At 44.4% G+C, this 23079-nt stretch overlaps 1 protein-coding gene across 1 annotated transcript in view; it reads left to right on the forward strand.

The window, feature by feature from the left end:
• LOC142246156 (cytochrome P450 2K4-like) overlaps nucleotides 1-23079 on the forward strand; it is a 47921-nt gene that overhangs the window by 12593 nt on the left and 12249 nt on the right. The window contains exons 3-6 of the mRNA XM_075319183.1: nucleotides 1392-1541; nucleotides 5652-5812; nucleotides 9466-9639; nucleotides 17234-17375. Coding sequence (XP_075175298.1) covers nucleotides 1392-1541; nucleotides 5652-5812; nucleotides 9466-9639; nucleotides 17234-17375 — 627 coding nt within the window. The remainder of the gene's footprint in view (nucleotides 1-1391; nucleotides 1542-5651; nucleotides 5813-9465; nucleotides 9640-17233; nucleotides 17376-23079) is intronic.

The following is a 23079-nucleotide window of genomic DNA, read 5'->3' on the forward strand; positions in this document are numbered from 1 at the left end:
CCCCACTAACCATAAGAGCTTACACTCTACAGAAGAGATAGGGCCCCACTAACCATAAGAGCTTACACTTTACAGAAGAGAGAGGGTCCTACTAACTATAAGAGCTTACACTCTACAGAAGAGAGAGGACCCCACTAACCATAAGAGCTTACACTCTACAGAAGAGATAGGGCCCCACTAACCATAAGAGCTTACACTTTACAGAAGAGAGCGGGTCCCACTAACTATAAGAGCTTACACTCTACAGAAGAGAGAGGACTCCACAGACCATTAGAGCTTACATTCTACAGAAGAGAGAGAGGGCCCCACTGACCATAAGAGCTTACACTCTACAGAAGAGAGAGAAGTCCCTGTTGATTATTAGAGCTTACAGAAAAAAGAGACTTAACCAGTGACTCTGGAGATAAAAACGACTCTGATGTATAAATTGTGTTCCAATGGGAACCGCTGATTTTTGATATCCCAGGTACGATAATCTGCTAGATATAGCTGCAGGGCACTAAGGTGAGGCCGCTCAGCAACACTAAATAATGTTAGCCGCTCTCTGATGCTTCAGAAGTGTGAGAAATGGATCTGGTCAAATTTTAATTTTGAAAACCGCATATCGAATCTCAAAATGTTCGAATTCACCTGAAACAACAAATTTCTGAAAAGTTGACTTAAACTCAATCAAGTCCGCTCATCTCTAATTATTATTTCACACCGCTTCAGGGTCAATTTACATGGATATTCTTATTCATTGATATTATTTATAATTCCAATTTTTAACTCTAGAACTACTGAGGTAGTCATTTTGACTACTTTGCACCATGTATTTCTATATAGGTGTCACGAGTCCAGTAGTTCTAGTGTTAAATCACAGAATTCAGCTTCTTTGATTGCTAAAGAATGCACTTGTTAGATTGTTTAGATTACAATAGTATTTTCGATTTAGTGTGATTGATTAATTAATTCTTACCAAAGAAGGACTCGCATTATTTTTAAATTTCATTAAATGTGCGTGTACTCACCTACCACTGCTTTCTCCGGGATCTAACGCTGTTCTGCTCCTCTTCATAGTGACATCACCCCTATGCAGACTCTCCAAGTCACACTGTGATCTTTGTATGACCCAGAAGTGTTTTTTTTTCTATGTAAGTCTATGGAACGTCATAATGAGGCACCATAGACTTACAATGTAAAAGAGACTTTGGACTTCTATATAGAGTGAGACTCTGATTAGTGGTGACATCACTGAGAAGAGGAACAGAATGGCTCTAGATCCCGGAGAAACAGGTGGTAGGTGGGTATATTAATACACACACTACATTACATGCATGTATACATACAATTACTGAAAAAGTAAAATTAATTGGAGTCCTTCTTTAATGTTTCCTTTCTCATATATTCAGGTATAATATTTAATAATGGAGAATCATGGAAATCTATGAGGAGGTTCACACTATCAACACTTCGAGACTTTGGAATGGGGAAGAAAAGTGTGGAAACCAGAATTCAAGATGAAGTAATTGCTCTTCTAGAAAGTTTCAAATCTCACAATGGTAAGATATATCATTCACACTTATTACATAGTTACATAAGTTGAAAGAAGACCTCGGTCCATCCAGATCAACCTTCCTCCACCAATTATATATTTTGTCACTCAATCATTTATAACCGACAATGATGTGTGCACTGAGGAAATCATCCAGCCTTTTCTTAAAAGTTGTTATAGTGTCTGCAAACACAACCTCTTGTGGTAGGGCATTCCACAGTCTGACTGCTCTAACTGTAAAGAACCCTTTCCTTTTTAGTTGCTGGAATTGCTTTTCTTCCACTAGCAGGAAATGCCCCTGTTCCTTAGTATTGTCTTTGGAAGGAATAAGTCATGTGCAAGTCCTTTATATTGACCACACATGTATTTATACATATGACACGCCCGCACTGGGGCCTGGGGTTATTCGTTAACGGGCCGCGGTTTTAGCCGTGTGGGTGCCGCGGTGGCCAGGCCTGGGTCTGTGACCCCGGCGGTGTTGTTCAATAAAGATGGTGATTTAGGGGAATATTTACATGGGATATGTCATAACGCCACCTGTGGTACACGGCCAGAGATAGCCGACGCTGCGGATGGGATCTCTAGGGCAGATGGTGACGCAGCTGAGTTGGTACAGCTCTCCACAGGTAGAGCTGGGCCCCAGGGCCGATAGGGATAGTAGTCCATTATGGCAGGGAGTGTAGGGCCGGAAGCGCAGGTGAATAACGGAGCGACACAGGGATGCAGTCTCAAATTTTTCACTCACTGTAGCAGGTTCCAAGGTAACACGACGTCAGTGACCACCTTTGGAGTGCTGGGTTTCACTGTGATGGGCTCCAGTCGATCCTGGGTAGTTCGGAGGTCAAGACCGGTACACCCTTCTTATGTTCCTTTCCTGGTCGTCTTCCTGCTCTGACTTCTCGCCCACTTGTCACACGCCTATGCACACAGTGCCCTGAGATGGTGTCCGCAAACCCTGTCAGGTGGCTTGAAGCTCTATCCCTTGGCCCTATGTGGTCACCTTCCAGTGGATTCATGTGCAGAGTTGGCTTCGGTACTAGCTGTATCCTTAGCCTCCAATTTTACTAGATGAGCACGTTGGTTCTTCTCCTCTAGTCTAGGGACCTGATCCCCATTTGCGGCCAAGTCCCTCCACTCCAGTATGTCGTATGCAGAACGAGGCCACGGGAGTATGGTTGCTCCTGTGGGGGGTCTATGACCCCTTCTCTCTAGTCAATGAAAGTAGGAAAGCCGGGCACTACAGCTATGCGTGCTAGATTACTCACAGTGAGAAGCCTGAAGCCGTCAGAGAAGATCAAAGCCATCCCTGGTGGTGTCGTCCAATCCAGAGGTTAGCATATAGCAACAAATAGAAGTATTGAAGATGGCACTCAGGTAGGGATCCTAGGCTTTATTGACTGCAAATTATATGCAAAAGCATGTGGGGAGAGAGGGGTGTGCGGGCACGCCGGACGACGGCCGTTTTGCGGTTCCACGGGTCCGCGAAACGGCCATCGTCCGGAGTTTCCGCACACCCCTGTCTCCCCACCTGCTTTTGCCTGTAATTTACAGTCAATAAAGCATAGGATCCCTACCTGAGTGCCGTCTTCAATACTTTTATTTGTTGCTATATGCCCCTTCTCTCTAGTATTAAACAGAAGAGGGCATTGGGGATCATAGCCCAGAATAAACACTAAATTTAAACAAGTATCTTGCAAAAGTATAAACATTTTATTATTTCAAATTTACATTATAGCAACATATAAGTCAAGTCATAAATATTATTGTGCAAATAACATACAAATTTCAGGTACACAGGGGGAATCCTGACAAAATTAACACTACGGTCCAGTATCCAGCATGGGGGTAAAATTCCAGGTCCAATAAAATCCCAGGTTATTAAATAGGGTAGACCGCAGAGTATTGTTCAACAATAACACCAGCCATCAATATACATTTTGGCTATATACAGAATAATAACTATACTCTGTGGGCTTCCATAGAGGTATATATAAGTATAGAAGTACAGGGATGGACTTCTTTACTACCACGAGATTGGGACTGTAGGGCGTTTAACGCCAGCTGTATTCTATCCACAGCTAAATCCCAAAGTCTAATCTAAAGCACATTGCTGGTAGTACACTTACCCATTTACCCATACTGGGGTGGATGCTAGAGTGGAGAACGTGCCCCGACGCGCACGTTTCGTTAGCTTCCTCGGGGGGCCGTGGTGTCTTTCTCTCTAGTGCCTGGGCCAAGCTGCACCAGCTCCAGGCCACAGGTCTTCACTCCTCCACTGCTCCTTCTCGACTGTCTCACTTCCTACAGACTACTCCCACTAACTAGATTCCACCCCCAGTGACTGCCATAACGCTGGTCTGATGGAGTGTTGCTAATTGAGAGTGTCTGTGTTTTGTGTTTATCGGTGGATGACCTCTTCCTAACCCAGGATGGGGCCCTACACCTCTGGCTGAGATGCAGTACCTCTGTGGCGACTGAAGCCTCAGGGGCGCCACACATATAAATGAGACCTCCTCTAAGACGTCTTTTTTTCTAAGCTAAGCAAATCCAACCTCTCATCATATGGGTGGCCTTCCATTCCTTGTAGTAGTCTAGTTGTCGCCTTTTAACTGATTCTAACTTCTAAATGTTTTTAAAATGTGGACCCCAAAACTGGATCCCATATTCTAGATGTGGCCTCACAAGTGATTTATAGAGGGGTAACAATACGCTGGGATCACGGGATCTAATCTCTCTTTTTATACACCCTAGAATCTTGTTTGCTTTAGCAGCTGCTGCCTGACATTGAGTGCTGCTGCTCAGCTTATTTGTAACCAGAATCCCCAATCCTTCTCCTGTTCTGTAGGCCCGAGTTTTCTTATATTTAAAGAATACGCCTCTATAGGATTACTACGTCCTAGGTGCATTACTCTACTTTTATCACATTAAATCTCATTTGCCAAGTGTCTTCCCATTCCAACACTCTCATAGCTTTTATTTAACCTCTCCATTTTACAAACCCCCTTTTACATATTGTGGCAATTCCACTGCGTATTTGAGGATACGGCCACAAAGAGTAAACTTTTTACTGGAAATTTGCATAACATTTTGCTACACATAGAAAACATCTTCAGCATCTAAACATATTATTAGGATTTCAATTGCCAACCCGGCCAAGCGTTTTTTGCTCCAATAAAAGTATGTGTAAGGCCCCCTTCACACATCAGTGCATTAAACGCACGTGTTTGACGGTCCGTGGTGCAGGTCCAGATGGCTGTCCGTGTGTCCCTGTGTGTGTTCTCCATGTGCTGTTTGTGTGCTATCCATGTAACATCCGGATAGCACACGAACAACAGGAGCTTGTATACTTGCCTGTCTCCGAGGCTGCTGTTGCTTCCGGGTCCGAAGTCAGTGCAGTGAATTTTCATAAGGCATAATGAGCCGGTCCTGGGAGCAACAGCAGTATCCATGTGACATCCAGATAGCACACAGACAGCATGAACTTGTATACTTACCTGTCTTCGGCGCTGCTATTGCTTCCGGGTCTGAAGTCAGTGCAGTGAATATTCATGAGGCATAATGAGCCGGACCCGGGAGCAACAGCAGTATCCATGTGACTTCCGGATAACACACGGACAGCATGAACTTGTATACTTACCTCTCTCCGGCGCTGCTGTTGCTTCCGAGTCCTCAGACAGTGCAGTGAATATTCATGAGGCATAATGAGCGGGACCCGGAAGCAACAGCAGCGCAGGAGGCAGGTAAGTATAAAAATCCATTTAATTTCAGTGAATCGGTGTACATGTTTGTGTGACATCCCTGCTGCCAGCCAAAAAATAACAGGTCACCGTGTAGCGCACACGGACACGCGTGTGCACCACACGGACACATGGTCCATGTCAAAATACGGACGTATGAGCAAAATTATTGATTTTAATGGGTCTTCGTGTGTCCGTGTCTCCGGTTTGTGTGGACACGGACACCACATGTAAACACAGACGTGTGAAAGTTGATTTTTTGACCTAATATCATCTACTGAACGGTTTTACTCTTTAATATTAAGCAACTTTTTAATTGTATTTTTTTTATATATGTTTATATGCATATTTTTACTATGTCTATTTTTTTTTTCTTTTAGGCAAACCATTCAATGTTCACATACTTACAAACAGTGCAGTTTCCAATGTGATCTGCTCTATTATTTTTGGAAAAAGGTTTGAGTATGATGACCCAATGTTTGAAAAATTAATCAGAATGTTAGATGAAAATGCCAAACTGGTCGGCACACCCAAAGTGATGGTAAGAAGCCTTCAGATCCTATATCTAACTATTTTAGTGACTATTTTAGTGAATAGTTTCAGGGTCACCTTTAGGACTGATGGTCCTGGGAGCTCAGACAAATGGACCCAAACTCACTTCCCGGGTTCTCACTTCCTACCCTCCAGTCTCTTCAATTACATCCGTTGTATCCTGAGGAAGATCACATCAAGTTTTTGAGGTTAATGTATTTTTTGGGGCAACTTCTTTTTATACATATCACAGTTTGTATTAAAAATAAAAAATAAAACTGATGCAATTTCACACTGGCCATTGGGGCTTTCTTAAGGCCGCTTTACATGCAACAACATCGCTAACGAGATGTCGTTGGGGTCACGGAATTCGTGACGCACATCCGGCCTTGTTAGCGACGTCGTTGCATGTGAAACGCAGGAACGACTGTTAACGATCAAAAATACTCATATCGTTGATCGTTGACACGTCGTTCTATTCCCAATTATCGTTGCTTTTGCAGGACGCAGGTTGTTCGTCGCTCCCGAGGCAGCACACATCACTACTTGTGACACCGCAGGAACGAGGAACATCACTGTCCCTACGGCCGCCGGCAATGAGGAAGGAAGGAGGTGGGCGGGATGTTACGCCCGCTCATCTCCGCCCCTTCATCTTCTATTGGGCGGCCACTTAGTGACGCTGCTGTGACACCACAAGGACCGCCCCCTTAGAAAGGAGGCGGTTCGCCGGCAACAGCGACGTCACTAGGCAGGTAAGTACGTGTGACGGCTGTTAGCGATGTTGTGCACCACGGGCAGCGATTTGCCCGTGACGCACAAACGACGGGGGCGGGTGCTTTCATAGGCGACATCGCCAGCAATGTCGCTGTGTGTAAAGTGCCCTTTAGTCTCTAATTTCCTGTTGTGTCACGAAACAATACATAAACATAGCTACAATAGTCAGATCCATTGTATTGAAGCATCTAATAAGCAGATGCAAAGGTCAATGTGAAAGAAGGGTGAGCAGGGTCAGCTGTGATATCGCCTATTTTGATTGGTAGATCCTGTGTTATCAGTTAGCATACAGGTGTCATCTGTCAATGTAATCCTGCCTCTGATGATAAGGAGCCTGATGCAAACTCTTCTTGAAAGTCTAAAAAAGCCCAAGTGGACAGTGAGAAAATTGCAAAATTACTAATGATTACTGTTTTCTTTTTTTACTAATGATTACTATTATTTCATTTAAATAAAGATCTTAATAGAAAATAAAAAATACATGCAACACAAACTTCATTTAAACAGTAGGTCATTGTATGATGATAGCTTCCTTTTAAGTGAATTATTTTTAGCTAAAAAACTAGACATCCCTGAAGCAGTTTTCTTTCTTGAAAAAGGAGACCCCTTTTCTAATCCTAGATAATACCTTTAATTGATTGATTGGTGTGAAGTGACCTTTCTTTGATAAAGAGGTTGGTACCATAATGTTTTACATCACTGTACAGAGATTACCAGTACTCTTATCAGTGGCATACCAGCAATGGTGGCAGACCATGTGGCTGTGCCCTTGAGTCAGGGGTGTGTGCATTATACTATATGGAGGACTATGGGGGTTCAGTATATTATATGGACGTTTATGGGAGGTGCATTATTCTACGTGTAGAACTAGGGTGGTTGCATTATACTATATGAATGACTATGGGGTGTGCATTATACTATATGAAGGACTATGGGGTGCATTATTTTGTATGGAGGACTATGGGGTGCATTACATTATATGGAGGACTATGGGGTGCATTACATTATATGGAGAACTATGGGGTGCATTATACTTTATGGAGGACTATGGAGTGTGCATTATATTATATAGAGGACTATGGGGTGTGCATTATATTATATAGAGGACTATGGGGTGTGCATTATATTATATAGAGGACTATGGGGTGCGTTATACTTTATGGAGGACTGTGGGGTGTGCATTATACTATATGAAGCACTATGGTGTGTGCATTACATTATATGGAGGACTATAAGGTGCATTATACTATGTGGAGCACTATGGGGTGTGCATTATACTATATGAAGAACTATGGGGTGCATTATATTATATGGAGGTCTATGGAGGGTGCATTACATTATATGGACATTACATTATATGAAGCACTATGGGGTATGCATTATACTATATGAAGGACTACGGGGTGTGCATTATACTATATAGAGGATTATGGGGGTGCATTATATGGATGTCTATAGAGGGTGCATTATATTATGTGGAGGACTATGGGGTATGCATTATTTCATATGGAGGGCTATGGGAACCCATTATACTATATGAAAAACTATGTGGAGGTTATTTAGAAGGCTATGAGGGAGCCTTTATACTTTATGGAGGGCTACTTGAGGGCCAATATACTGTATGCAAGCAATTATACAGGGTTAAGGTTTGTGTGGGGTCCATCATACTGTGTGGAGGGCTGCGTGGGGTCCCTTTATACTGTTTGGAGGGCTAGTGGGGGCCCAATTATAACTTTTATTATTGGCCCCCATAATTTCTATGTATGCCCCTGAGTCTTATCGGTTTTTGTCCCCAACGAGGGTTACAATCTGAATCTGTCTTTCACCCACATACACATTAAGACCAATATGTATATTCAAATGCTTGTTAGACAAAGGGAAGAAAGTGGAGAAGTGTTTGTTTTCTTGAGGATAGAGCACATACTTATCAAAGTTTTTGACTTTTTTCACAAAGTCATGTCCGAATCTGAACCATTTTGCGGATAAAACTCATCCATTTCAGTGAATTTGAGCAGTATCTGATTTTTAGTGACTAATGTAAGTAGAAGCTAATGCGGGCGTCACACGGGACGATCTATCGTGCGATTGCATGAGCGATCGCACCCACCCCCGTCATTTGTGCGGCATGGGCAATTAGTTGCCCGTTGCGCACAAAATCGTTAACCCCCCGTCACACGTACTTACCTCCCGGACGACGTCGCTGTGGGCGGCGAACATCCACTTCCTGAAGGGGGAGGGACGTTCGGCGTCACAGCGACGTCACACAGCGGCCGCCCAATAGAAGCAGAGGGGCGGAGATGAGCGGGATGGAAACATCCTGCCCACCTCCTTCCTTCAGCATTGCCAGCGGGACGCAGGTAAGCTGTGTTCGTCGTTCCCGGGGTGTCACACGGGGCGACGTGTGCTGCCACGGGAACGATGAACAAACTGACGGACGATTTTTTGAAAGTGAGCGACATGTCAACGATGAACGAGAAGGTGAGTATTTCTGCTCGTTCACCGCTGTCACAGGCTACGATATATCAGACGATGCCGGATGTGCATCACTACCGACGTGACCCCGACGACATATCGCCCTATATATCGTACCGTGTGACGCCCACATTAGACTTCACTCAGTGTTTTTTTTATCACATGAACAAAAAGAGATGAAACGCATGAGTAGTAATAAATACAGATAAAAGTTGGATCCACTGAAGAAAATTGTGAAGAAAAAAGCCTTAATGGCGCCGAATTTAGAGATTAGGCTTGGCTGGATTCTCACCTAGGCTTCTAGTCATGCAGGATGAGGCGCTGACCACTCACTGACCGAGCTGTATACGCTGTTATTGAATCTATCTGTACTTTTTGTTAAAAGAATATCTAAAGAGGAACTGTTGATTTCCACAGCTCTTTAATTATTATCCCTTCCTTGGAGCACTTCTTGGGCTACATAAGAAAGCAGTGGAGAACATAAATGGTTTGAAGAATTTTATTTCAAAATGTTTGCTGACTCGACGAAAGGAGTTCGATGCAAATGACATCACAGGATATATCGATGCATATCTTATGAAGCAGGAACAGGTGCGTTGTTTTCTAAAATGGTGCATGTGTAACCTTTAATTTTCCTATATGAGATCAAAAGGGGTGTAATGTTACTAATACTGGAAACATCTTAGTCTTTTGCCAGGGCGTAACTAGAGTCCGATGGGTCTCGGTGCAAAGTTTGAGCCTGGGTCTCCCCGCCACACACATGTTGGTCATATGTATGGACTGTTTTAGCATTCTAAATCATATAAAGTCATATGAATTGACCCTCCTTCATTGTGTAGTTCTGACCCCCATCCTGTACTAATGTCCCCCATCCTGGGCCACTTCCTGGTAAATGTCCCACATCCTGGAGTATGACCTAATAATGGCTGTATACTGGAATATATGGCCTCATCCTGGTGTATAGGGCCCCATGATGGCCTTATCCTGGTATATATGTCCCCATCATGGCTATATCCTGGTGTATGACCCCATCATGGCTATATCTTAGTATATATGTCCCCATATTGGCCCATCCTGGTATATGTCCATATCCTGGTATATGTCCACATCCTGGCCCCATTTTTGTATATATGTCCCCATCATGGTATGGATGTCCCCATAATGGTCCCATTCCGGTAAATATGTCCCCATCCTGTTATATATATCCCCATCATGGCTCCCTGCTGGTATAGATGTCCCCATATTGGCCCCATCTTGGTATATATGTCCCGATCTTGGTATATACGTCTCCATTATGGCCCCATACTGGTATAGATGTCCCATAGTGGCCCCATCCTGGTATATATATCCCCATAATTGCCCCATTCTGGTATACATGTGCCCTCGGATGCACATCTAGCTGAAACAGGCACTGGAGCCGGCGGGACCCCCTGTAACCCTGGGCTTGGTCACGATCGTGACACCCCTGCTTTTTACTATCCATTTGGTCATGGGTTGGATTCAGATGACGTGTTGCCCTGTGGCCGAACATAAAAGTGAGACCCTAAAGGCCAAACTATTCAAGCAACAACACAATCATATTCAGGCAGCAGAGAGCAGAAGCTCTGATGTCTGGGGCGCTGCCAGGGTCGATCAAGATGAGCACAAGATCAAACTACAGTGCTACTTATACTATAACACGCACCTAGCTAAAAGACACAACAAAGGGTTAGAGAGCAGAAAATAGGAAAAACATGTTTCCTACCAATTATTAATGTCCTGGCGGGGTACAGAAGTGTGTGAGGTAAGGAAGGGAGGGTGTAATTATCACTAATTTTAATCCATTAGGTAAAATAGGGAGGTAATGTTAGTGTTTCTCAACAGCGTGTATTATAGACAGATACGTAGCTTTACTGAAGAAATGGGCTGACCACAGGCCACGCGAGCGCCACTCTCCATCGACAAGGAGACTACGTGTGTGGACATGTCTTCGGGCTGGGTACATGACACTTACTTGCTGCTTCGGGCCGGTGCCCATCACCTCTGCTTCCAGTTGTCCATGCCATCAGGTAGTAACACACTCAACACTAGAGTTCGCTTGGCCAACCAGTTTTGTTTACTTTTAGTCTTCACAACATTATGACAGACATGGCCTTCCTTTCAGCCTTTGCAGGGTACTCTTTCTCATTCTGTCCCCTGCTATCTCGGACCTAGTCCTATGGGGTCTGTGGCTCCTTCCTCATAATACCACACTCCTTTGTTCGCTTCTGGGCCTCAACGGCTTCTCCTACCTGTTGACCTGTTGAGCCGTAGGCTCCGGACCTCCAGAGGTTACCACGGGGTTCCCTGACTGTCCCTAGCATTGAGATCACGTCTTCTCACTTTGAATCCATTTCTCAAAAGACTTCCTCTCCTAACCATACCCCATGTCACCTGTCGCTCCTCCCTTGTACAACTTTAACCCTATCTTATCTAACATCTCTTCTAAAATTCGCTCTACCGCCGGCTAACTCGATCACTAGAAATCAGCACTTAGTAACCTGATAAACAGTCCTAACTCTGCTGCATCCGGAACCTATTCTTCTCTACAACATCAACTCATACTTTTATAATATTCAACAGTAAATGATAAATTCATAAATCAATTTATAAATTTATCATTGAAAATGTCTAATTTCACATTTAAAGAAAGGTGCCAATAGACAGGGATGATTAACATACGAGTAATGTGCTATGTATTAGGGACAGATAGATAATTAGATAACTGACCTTAAAAAAATCCCTCATCTCTGCCTGCCTTGTTGCAGAGTTTGCAACCTAAATTTAGGAATAGACGCCACCACTCAATGTAGACAAGTCCTACTTTTACCCTCTCATACTGTAGCGCCCCATGGGACCTCAGGGGTTATTCATCACCGGGCCAGTGGTTTTGTAGGGTTGCGGTGACTGGCCTGACCCGGCTCCGTCGGCTACATGTAAAGGCAAACAAACGGGTGTCCGGTATAAAGGGGGATGGAAGGAGGGTGACGGGTGCCTGGGAAGCGTGTCAGCGTGTCACCGGTTGCAGTGGTGATGGGGGTCCTGGCCTCCTCCGCCGCGGAACCTCCCTGTGACTTTTCCTTTTCCTAGAGCAGTGTTGGATGGGAATGGGGGATGCTTTCCAGGAATCCGTCGCCGCTGTGAGATGTTGCCCTCCTCCGGAGCTGATGTTAACGCAGGCCAGATAGTCCAGCTCCGCACAGGTGGACCAAGCCCCATGGAGGATGAGGGCGATGGGGACGGCTGATGGCACCGACGCTCGGGGCGGTGGCGCTGGCAATGACAGGGACAACACCGGGGCTGCAGTTCAAAGTTCCTTTTACTCACAGTTCTTAAAGGTCCCCGGAGGTGCCGCTTTCCACCATCATGAATGGACTCCAGCCAGTCCCGGATGAATCAGAGGCAATCACCAGTGTCTGTGGAAATGTGTGAGACCTTCCCCCTTGCGCTAACTCGCGGCTCCCCGTGGCCTGAAGCAACTAGGCCTGAAGCAACCCCGGATCCTATATGTCACTGTGCTCCAGGAAAGTGGGTGGTGGATGATGGGACATATAGTTACATAGTTACTTAGGTTGAAAAAAGACCTAGGCCCATCTAGTTCAACCTTCCTCCACCAGTTCTTCATTTGGTCACTAAGTAATTTATAACCAACAATGTTGTGTGTACTGAGGAAATCATCCAGCCCTTTTTAAAAAGCCGTTATAGTATCTGCCATTACTACCTCTTGTGGTCGGCATTCCACAGTCTGACTGCTCTAACTGCAAAGAACCCTTTCCTATTTAGCTGCATGAAATCCCCATCCCCTTCAGATTTGTTAGAGTCCGTGAAGGTGTCCCCAATCGAAAGTTCAGCTAGCACTGTGGAATCGGCTAAACTCCCCCCCAGCTGCCATGTCTCCTCTGTCTCGCCATCTCCACCGGTTGACTCTGTCTCTCGCCCTCTTCCAGTCTAGGTATAGAAGTTCTGTGAAACACTTTCTATAGTAGCCGTGGTACTACAAGTTCCACGATGTTCTGGCACTTTCTCCTCCTTCCCCAAGATAGCTCCTAAGCATACATCCTGGGTGGTCCCCCTGAGGGGTGCTGGGTGTAGCACTCCCCCCAGGGGATCTGTTTTCTCTTCCCATGTCTCAGACTGTTCTCGAGTCAAAGCTGTCTGTGTTTCTCTTCCTCACTCAGTGCCCCCACCCTTGGGACGGCTCTTAGTGGCTGTTGCCTGGGTAACCTGAAATTCCCCAGACTGTCCAGCTTCCTGTGTAAGTGGTGACTCATAGCTAGATGTTTTGTGTGAGTGGAAAAACAAACACCAGTGGTTAACTCCTTCATCACCTGAGTTCAAGCATCGCACTTTAGATGAAATGCAATGCCCTGTGGCGACTGAGCCTCAGGGGTGCCTCAATACACTCTAACACTACATATACAGTGCAAATATAGCAGCCTTGCAGAAAATATATACAATGTAAATATAGCATATAGTTTATGAAGAGTTCCCTAAAAATATGTTTTTACCAGGGACTCAATAGAGGAAAAATACAGTATATGTTCTATAGTATACACAATAACCCGCTACCTTTTAGATACCAAAAATAGTGCAAGTTCCAAAAGTTTAAAGGGGAGACATGTCCCAATGTCAACATCTCAGGAAACCACTATCAAATGGGTCTCCTGTCCTTGAGACTTATGACAGATTTGGGATCTAAGTCTCACATTGTCTTGGTTTTTAAATGTATATGCTTTCTTTTGGTGCAGCAAGGGTTAATGACCTTTTCCTTAATGGTAGTTCATGGTTAGAATTATCTCAGGTGCAGCAGGTTAGTGACCACTTCCTCCCTCTTTACATTGTCACATGTTCCATCACATGATGCCGGTTATAGATTCATTCTGAACTGACCACCTTAGAGGGAGGAAGCTTCTTGTAGCTGCTGGAGTCCTGTTGCTTGTTGCAACTGGTGCAGGCTGCAACTGTGGATGTTGGAGTATATCCTTTTTGTCTTTGTTCCCTTGTCTGTTATCCTTCTCCTGTGTATTTTTACTGCATTGGTGCAGTCTAGTGCACCCACCAGCCTTTGCACTAGTCACAGTAAGTGGAGGGACAGTCAGGGACTAGGCACGTGATGGCGGCAGGGCAAGGACCCGCTTAGGGACATTAGGGAGCTCAGGTTGCAGACACAGGTTAGTGTCAGGAGGTGACACATCTCCCCTCTCCTTACCATAAGGGCCTTCCTACCCTTTTCCCCTCCTCCGTTGTAACTTCTGTTTTGCGGTGTGTGCCAGGTGATCACTTGCCCGTGTGTGACACCCATAGATGCTATACATGTTTAAAAAAAAAGCAGTTACTTATCCACTCCCATTTAGCAGAACACTTTAAAGACACAACTTTGATGACACTACTTAAAGGGAACCTGTCAGGTGCAATATGAACCCAGAGCCACGAGCAGTTCTTTGTGCATACTGCTAATCCCTGCCTAACCGTCCCTATACACACTAGCATAGATAAAGAGATCTTTAGAAAAAGTATTTCTGAAGACCTTTTATCTTATGCTAATGAGCGCACTGACTAGTCCCAAGGGCGTTACTTCCCTCGACTAGTCCGCCCTCTTAGCATGTTAACACGCCCACAGGGGCGTGCTAACATGCTATTCAATGCAGCATCACCAGCGGTGACGAGCATACCTGTGTTCGCTGTGACCACGCTTCTGAATGCCTGGCACTTCCGGTCATGCGCAATATGAAGCCGGGTGTACGCGTCCCGGCTTCAGAGAGGTCTACTGCGCATGACCAGAAGTGCCAGGGCATTCAGAAGCACGGTCACAGTGAACATAGGTACGCGCGTCACCACTGGTGATGCTGCATTGAATAGCATGTTAGCACGCCCCTGTGGGCGTGCTAACATGCTAAAAGGGCGGACTAGTCGGTGGAACTAACGCCCTTGGGACTAGTCCCCTCGCTCATTAGCATGAGATAAAAGATCTTTAGAAATACTTTTTTTCTAAAGATCTCTTTATCTATGCTAGTGTATACAGGGACAGTTAGGCAGGGATTAGCAATATGCACCTAGACCTGCTCGTGGTTCTGGGTGCATAGGGGACCTGACGGGGATCACTTTAAATGGTACCTGAAGAATAGAGCAGGGAAACACATTTTCAACAATACCTTATCTGTCATTATCGGTTTGCTCCATTTTTACATGTTTTATTCATATGCAAATTATCCTCACAAGTACAAAGGGGCGTATCAGTGCACTTGCAGTCCTCGGCTCCTCCTCGCTTGACCCCGCCAGCACTGCCCTTGCTGCCGCCTCTTCTCTCCACTTGGAGAGGCATCGGCAGGAAAAATCAAAGAGGAGTTGAGGACTGCGAAGACACTGATACACCTCCTGGTGCACTTGCGAGCATAATTTACATATGAATAAAACATAAATTTCGGCAAAACAGGGCACCACATATAAACAAAACAGGTATAGTTGGAAATGTGTTCCCCTGCCCTGTTTTTCAGTGCTGCAAGTATTCCAGGCACACACTTACTGACATGTTTACTTAATTTTATGAATGATTGAATAACTGAGGTTAGATAATCCACAATACTAGAAAAATCCAGAAAACAGTTTCGCTGGATGCAAAGTTATTTGCTTAAAAACAATGTGTAAATCAGTAACTTTAGTTACTGAGTATGTTCTATTTACCTTCTATTTGCGGTTTTTATTGTTTTAGCTCTAGATCTATCATGGCACAGGCATGATCAGTGACTAATGCCAAGGAAAGTCTCAAATATAGTGCCAACCTTGACAAACACATGGCGCTGCTTTCTTCTTCCCCTTTCTTGGCTCCGGTAGCTTTCTGTCCTTGATTGACCTTCAGATAAAAAACAGAGTCCATGTTGTGGTGAAAGTAGGTCACAGTCCCCTGAATTCTGAACTGTTTTGTTGACGGCCCTTTTAACAGCTCCCACAATTTTGAGCTCCTAATCGGTTCTCTAGGCTATAAACTCATTGATACAATATCTAGTCTTGGCCCTACAATTTGGCCAGACTTCACCGATACTTTCTCTGTAGGTCCTAGAGCTGGATGACGTTTCTCCACTTCATGCTCCCGGGTTCTCAGGGGGACTAAGTCACTATATATTTGTCAATGGCTGCTACAATTAGCTGCCACTGTGCTACTACAGTTGTCCTGATTATGCCAATATTATGCCATAGTGGCTACAGCTCCCCAATAAGAATACAATTTTGTTAGTTGCACTTAGTATTGTGAGCTTGATTGTTACATTTCCCCTGTCCACTGGTTACATCAGGGTGCTCGGGTACATTCATTACTCAATCGAGTATCTCGGGTGCTTGGGCACTTCGTTTCTCGGCAGCAAGACAGCCAAACACGCGGGAATTGTCTGCCATACATGGGAATACCGTAGCCATGTTGGCTACTGGCATTACTGTAATTTGTCAGCCGCATTGCTTCAACAAGTCTTATGAGTCTCGGGTAAGTGATTCTCAGCACACTGCAGTTCAGGGACAGTTGACGTAGGAAGGACAGCTTAGTTTAGAGCAGGGTTGAAGACTTGCACCCTTTAGTGCCTTTCATGGGGCCCTGAAGGGTATTTTTAGTCTGGTTTAACACTAGAACTACTGGACTCGTGACACCTTTATAGAAATACATGGTGCAAAGTAGTCAAAATGACTACCTCAGTAGTTCTAGTGTTAACCTCATAATTTAAAAAATCCCCTCCATATTTTTATAACCAGCGAAAGTAAAGCAGACAGCTGTAGGCTGGTATTATCAGGCTGGGAAGGTCCATGGATATTGGCTTCTTCCCAGCCTAAAAATAGCAGCCCGCAGCCGCCCCAGAATTGACAAATTGTCCCCCGCCTTTCCTGATTGCCCTGGTGCAATGCGACCTACTCAATTCGAGTAACAAGAACTCCCATATTTTAGTGCTCGCTCATCACTTTTTGACTATATACATCACATATTGCTTTAGTTCTTCCCATGCGGGCAGCTAGAGTCATGAGAGCATCACTTCGAAAATGTTACTGTTTCAGGTAAAAAAAAAAAGTTAAACAAAAAGGAAAGTGCCTACCGTAGTGCCTAAGAAGCAGAGGTTAGTTATAATTGCCTTCGAACCAGCTGGTTATACTGTGTAACATGGGGAATATTCGTGTTTTGTGTTTTCAGGAATCAACAAAAACTGAGACATATTTTAATGAAGAAAATCTACTTACTTCTGTCCTGGATCTCTTTGCTGCTGGAACTGAAACTACATCCACAACGATCCGCTGGGGAATTCTATTGATGATGAAGTATCCCGAGATTCAAAGTAATTCTTACTACAATTTTAATTCCTTTACCACCCGGCAATTTTCAGTTTTTTTTATTTTTTCCTCTTTTATCGGATGCCAATATAGTTGAAAGCAATGATGAGAAAATGAGCGGAGCACTCCCTCTCATCATTCTCCTGCTGTGTCTGCTCTGCGGCACTCTGACTTGTCAGCACAGTGGAGCGCAGTGACATCACTACTGCACCCAACGCCATTGTGCTGGGATATGCAGAGCGGCAGAAAAGGACATGCTCAGGAGACTGGAGCAGTGGGTGAATGAGGAGAAGTGAGTATGTATTTAATCACAGTGGCCAGAGGACTATGGGGGTTGCATAAAAGTAAATGGGGGCTGCATATTACTATATGGGGGCACACAATACTATATGGGCCTGCATACTAGTATAGGGGGGCTGCATACTACTATGTATAGGAATATAAGGAGTGCATAATATTATATGGAGGAATATAAAAGGGTGCATATTACTATATGGGGGAATACTGCTGCACAGCTTCTAGCTTCCCAGTTGCAGAAGAAAGTTCACAGAGCAGATTACATGGTATAACAAGCTCTTTACGTCTGAGAATATGAGGTAACATATGCGCAGTCATACAGCATTGCATTAGGAAGAGAAACCGAAACCAAGAAGAACAAGAGTTTTTACAATACAGTGAGTAAGGAAACTTTACACAACATCACCACCTACTGTTAGATCAGCATAAAGTCCTCCTTCACACATACAAAGAAGTCCTCATCTGTTGCATATACCAACACCCTTTCTCAACAGTAAGGACTTATTCAGTTAAGCCTAATTTCTTCACTAGTCTCTGATGTCTTTCAGCATTAAATGCCTTTGTGAAAATATCTGCTGTCATATCTTCAGTTGGACAATATTCTAATTTCAGGATTCCTTGTTCATGGTGATCCCTCAAGAAATTATACTTCACATCTATGTGCTTGGTTCTTGGGTTAACTCTTTCCATTTGAGCAAGAACAAGACATCCTTGATTGTCCTTATTTATTTTTGTTGGTTCCAACTGTGGTTATCCTAGGTCTGTTAGCAATCGTCTTAACCATAGAACTTCTTGACTCGCATGTGCTGCTGCAACATATTCTGCTTCTGTTGACGACAGCGTTGCTATAGATTGCTTTTTACTAGTCCAACTAATTGGTCCGCCTGAGAGAAAGAAAACATAGCCACTGGTAGATTTCCTGTCAGTTGGATCTCCAGCCCAATCTGCAGCAACGTATCCCGTTAAAGTGCATTTATCACTTGTAGGTAGTTTCAGTTTAACATTGCTTGTTCATTTCAAATAACGTATTACTCTCTTCACGGCATTCCAATCCTTTTTATTTGGCTTCGACACATTTCTACTCAGATTTCCTACTGCTGCTGCGATGTCTGGCCTTGTAACAGTTGCTAGATACAGTAACTTTCCCCTTGCCGTTCTGTATTCTTCATTATTTGGTAACACATTTTGCTTGCTATTCATCTCTTTAAGATAATTGGTTTCCATTGGAGATTTTACTGTTTTTGCAACCTTCAATCCAAATGTTTCGATTATGTCTTGAATCATGTGATTTTGATTAAGTAGGAAACTTCCATCTTCTTCTCTTTCTATCTGTATTCCTAGGTACTGTTTCACATTTCCCAAGTCGATCTCGAAATGTTGATTCAGAATTTTTAGTATGTCCTCTTTATCCCTTTCTTTTTCAAAACAAACTAAAATATCATCAACATATATGAGCACATAGATCCATCTGTCCATCAGTCTTTTTGTGCATAGGCAAGGATCAGCTTTGCTTCTTTGAAATTTTTCATTTGTGAGCACTTCTGTGATTTTATAATTCCACGCTTTAGCAGCTTGTTTTAAACCGTATATACTTTTCTGTAGTTTACAAACCATGTTCAGGTTACGTTTATCTTTGAATCCTGGAGGTTGTTCCATGTAAATATTTTCTCTTAAATCTCCATTCAAAAATGCTGTCTTTACGTCCAGATGCTTCAACTCCATTTGTTTCATTGCTGCAACTGCAAACAAAGTTCTTATTGTAGTATGTTTGACAACTGGAGAAAATGTTTCATCATAGTCTTCTCCATATTTTTGAGCATAACTTTTAGCTACGAGTCTTGCGCGGTATCGTTCAGCTGTGCCATCTGTTTGGTATTTTACTTTAAAAACCCATTTACATCCTATAGCTTTTCTTCCTTCTGGTAATTCTGTCAGTGTCTATGTCTTTGAGTCATGCATGGATTTTATTTCTGTTTCTGTTGCCTTTATCCATTTATTAGCTTCTTCTTCAGGAAGTCGAGATATGTCTTCCCAAGAGGTAGGTTCATAAATTTTGCTTGTACTTTCCTTGTATGAAAGACGTAATGGTGGTTTTCCTTTATTTTCGCTTATTGAACGTCTTGGTTCTGTGTCTGTTTGTAGTTGTATCTCTTCACTTTCAGTATTCTGTTTTTCATCAATTTCAACTTCTTTTTCATCAGATGTTCTTTCAGCTATATCACTGCTGTTTTTCCTCATTTTTTGTTTCCAGTGAAATCATAGTGTCTTCATTTAGATCCTCAATGAATGTCACCAGGGGCTGGATGGCACATTTTAGCCTGGGGGCAATCATAAGGCAGTGGCCCTCAAATTGCAGCGGCCCACCTTTGGTCTGATTATCTCTGGCCACTGCATTAAAGCAGCAGTGGTAACAGGCTTTATGAACAGACTGGTACATATATATTGGAAGAGATCCGTGCTTACTGCTTACATAGATACTGCAACAGAACCAAGATGACTACAGAGATATGGGAACAGAACCAACCTTACTGCAGATATAAGGGTGCAGAACCGAGCTTACTGCAGAGATTCGGGAGCAGAACTGAGCTTACTGCAGAGATACGGGAGCAGAACCAAGCTTACTGCAGAGATTCGGGAGCAGAACTGCGCTTACTACAGAGATAATGGAGCAGAACCAAGCTTACTACAGAGATACGAGATCAGAACTTAGCTTACTGTACCCATACAGGAGCAAAAATGTACTTTCTACATAGAAACAGCAACAGAACCAAGCCTCCTACATAACTATGGGAACAGAACAAGCTTACTGCATAGACATAGTACCAGAACTAAGCTTACTGCTTAAATATTGTACCATAACTGAGCTTACTATATAACTATAGAAGCAAAACCATGCTTACTACATAGATACAGTACCGTAACACTGCTAACTATATGTACAACAATTACAAAGATTATCCTATATTTTCAATGTTAAACTCGTACGGAACACGGATGGAACACGGACTATACACTGATGCCATCTGTGTGCTGTACATGTTTTTCACGTCCCCATAGACTTCTATTGGCCCTTGTCATCTGCGCTGCTGGAAAAATAAAACCAGATGTCTCCGTAGGGATCACATACGGTCTGTGTAAACACACGGACTTGCGAGCCACACCATAAGTTATAATGGGTTTGTGTGGAAACCGTGAAAAAACGGATACAACACATACCAGATACATAGACACGTGAAGGAGGCCATAAGGTGGTGACATAGCTACGTCACAGTGCAGGGGTTAATTTCACTTTTTTTTCATAAACATGGAACGACAAATGAAATTCTCTAACACATATGTGAACGAGCCCTTAGGGCTACGTACCCACGATCAGTGTCCAGCAGCGTCTTGGACTCAGAGTGTTTTCACTGTGTCCAAAATGCTGCGTTGTACAGTACTGCCACAATGGATGGATTTATAGGAATCTCCGGCCCCCTGGGCTTCTTTTAGATGCTCCATAAACTGACCGGTGGCGCTGCTTTCCTATTCTTCAATTTATTCTAACAGCGATGCTAGTGCTCTGAGCGGGAGAATACAGCGAATATCCGCTGATAGTCACTCTGAAGGTGTGCATGGACAGCGCAATCTCCCGCCCAGCAGACTAGCATCTCCATCAGAGAAAGCACGCTGTGTCTAGACCGTGAAGACGCCTGATGGTGGGCACTCACCCGTATAGATTTAGTGTTGTGCCCTAAAGATACAAATGCTTTACACATTCACCACAATAAACTATACGGTTACGTGCCCACGGTCTGGACCTGCTGTGTCTTGGACAAAACAAGTCCTCTCCTGCGGGGCCGCGAGTGCTCTCCGCAGGGACCACAGCGGCCTGTGCTCACAGTCAGGGTTTGGGCCGCTGCGGTCTCTCTCTTCTGTTCTCTCTGTGGAGACACTTGTGGCTACACAGCAATAAATTGACATGCCAGGGCTCGGGAAGCCGCGCCACAGGCCAGTTTTCTCTGTGAGCTGTACACGTACAGTGGGCATAGGATTTCTAGAAATCCTATCCACTGTGCTTGTACTGTACAATATAGCGAAAACAATCTGAATCCAAAACACTGTGAACACTGATGGACACACAGCCTTACATACAGGCATCTTACAAACATAAACAACCCCAGAAACACGGACATTTAAATATACAGTACAGAGATGTGAACACATATACAGACATGTACTCCCACACGGCATAGACGTGCACACACAGTATACAGACATATACACATACATATACACAGACACCTATACACAGCGTACATAAATGTACACACTGCATACAGCCATATACACATACATACAGACACCTACACACAGCGCACAGCCATATACACACACATACACAGACACGTACACAGTGTATGGCCGTATACATCTACAAACAGTGTACGGCCGTATACACACACAGCGTATGGCTGTATACACACACACACACAGCGTACGGCCATATACACACACAGAGCTTATGGCCTTATATACACACACACAGCGTACAGCCATATACACACACAGCCGTATACACACACAGCATACAGCTGTATACACACACACAGAGTACAGCCGTATACACACACGCACCGTACAGCTGTATACACACACACACACACAGCGTACAACCGTATACACACACAACATACAGCCATATACACACACAGCGTACAGCCGTATACACACACAGTGTACAGCCGTATACACACACACAGCGTATAGCCATATACACACATACACAACGTACAACCATATACACACACAGCATACAGCCATATACACACAGTGTACAGCCGTATACCCGCACACACATAGCATACAGCCATATACACACACATAGCGTACAGCCATACACACACAGCATACAGTCGTATAGACACACATAGCGTACAGCCATACACACACAACATACAGTCGTCTACACACACATAGCGTACAGCCAGGGGCGTAACGATCGCGGTCGCAGAGGTCGCCACTGCGACCGGGCCCGCAGGGTTATAGGGGCCCGGCAGCCGCTCTGCAGAGCCGGCTGCCGGACCCCTATGTGTAGTGCCACTATGTAGTGGCCGACTGCGCGACCGTTAGGGGGCCGGCCTGTGAGTCAGGGGGGCCCAGTGTCTGCAGGGGGGCAGAGGGGCCCCTGACCTGGAGAGGCCACCAGGCGTTGCTGACCTGCTGCAGAGGAGATGTGCTCCTGCACGGCAGACGGAAACCATCCCTACCAGGACCTGCGATGATGTCACGCCCATGTGACTGTGTGGGAGGAGACACAGGATGCCGGGGAGAAAGCAGGAGAAGATACTTCGAACACATGAGTGGTAATGAGAAAAGAGGGGACATGAGGGGGAGGGGGGTGCAGGGTGAGTGGGGTATGAGGGCTGCAGACTG

This window comes from Anomaloglossus baeobatrachus, chromosome 7 (genome assembly GCF_048569485.1).
Source record: "Anomaloglossus baeobatrachus isolate aAnoBae1 chromosome 7, aAnoBae1.hap1, whole genome shotgun sequence".
Classification (NCBI taxonomy): Eukaryota; Metazoa; Chordata; class Amphibia; order Anura; family Aromobatidae; genus Anomaloglossus; species Anomaloglossus baeobatrachus.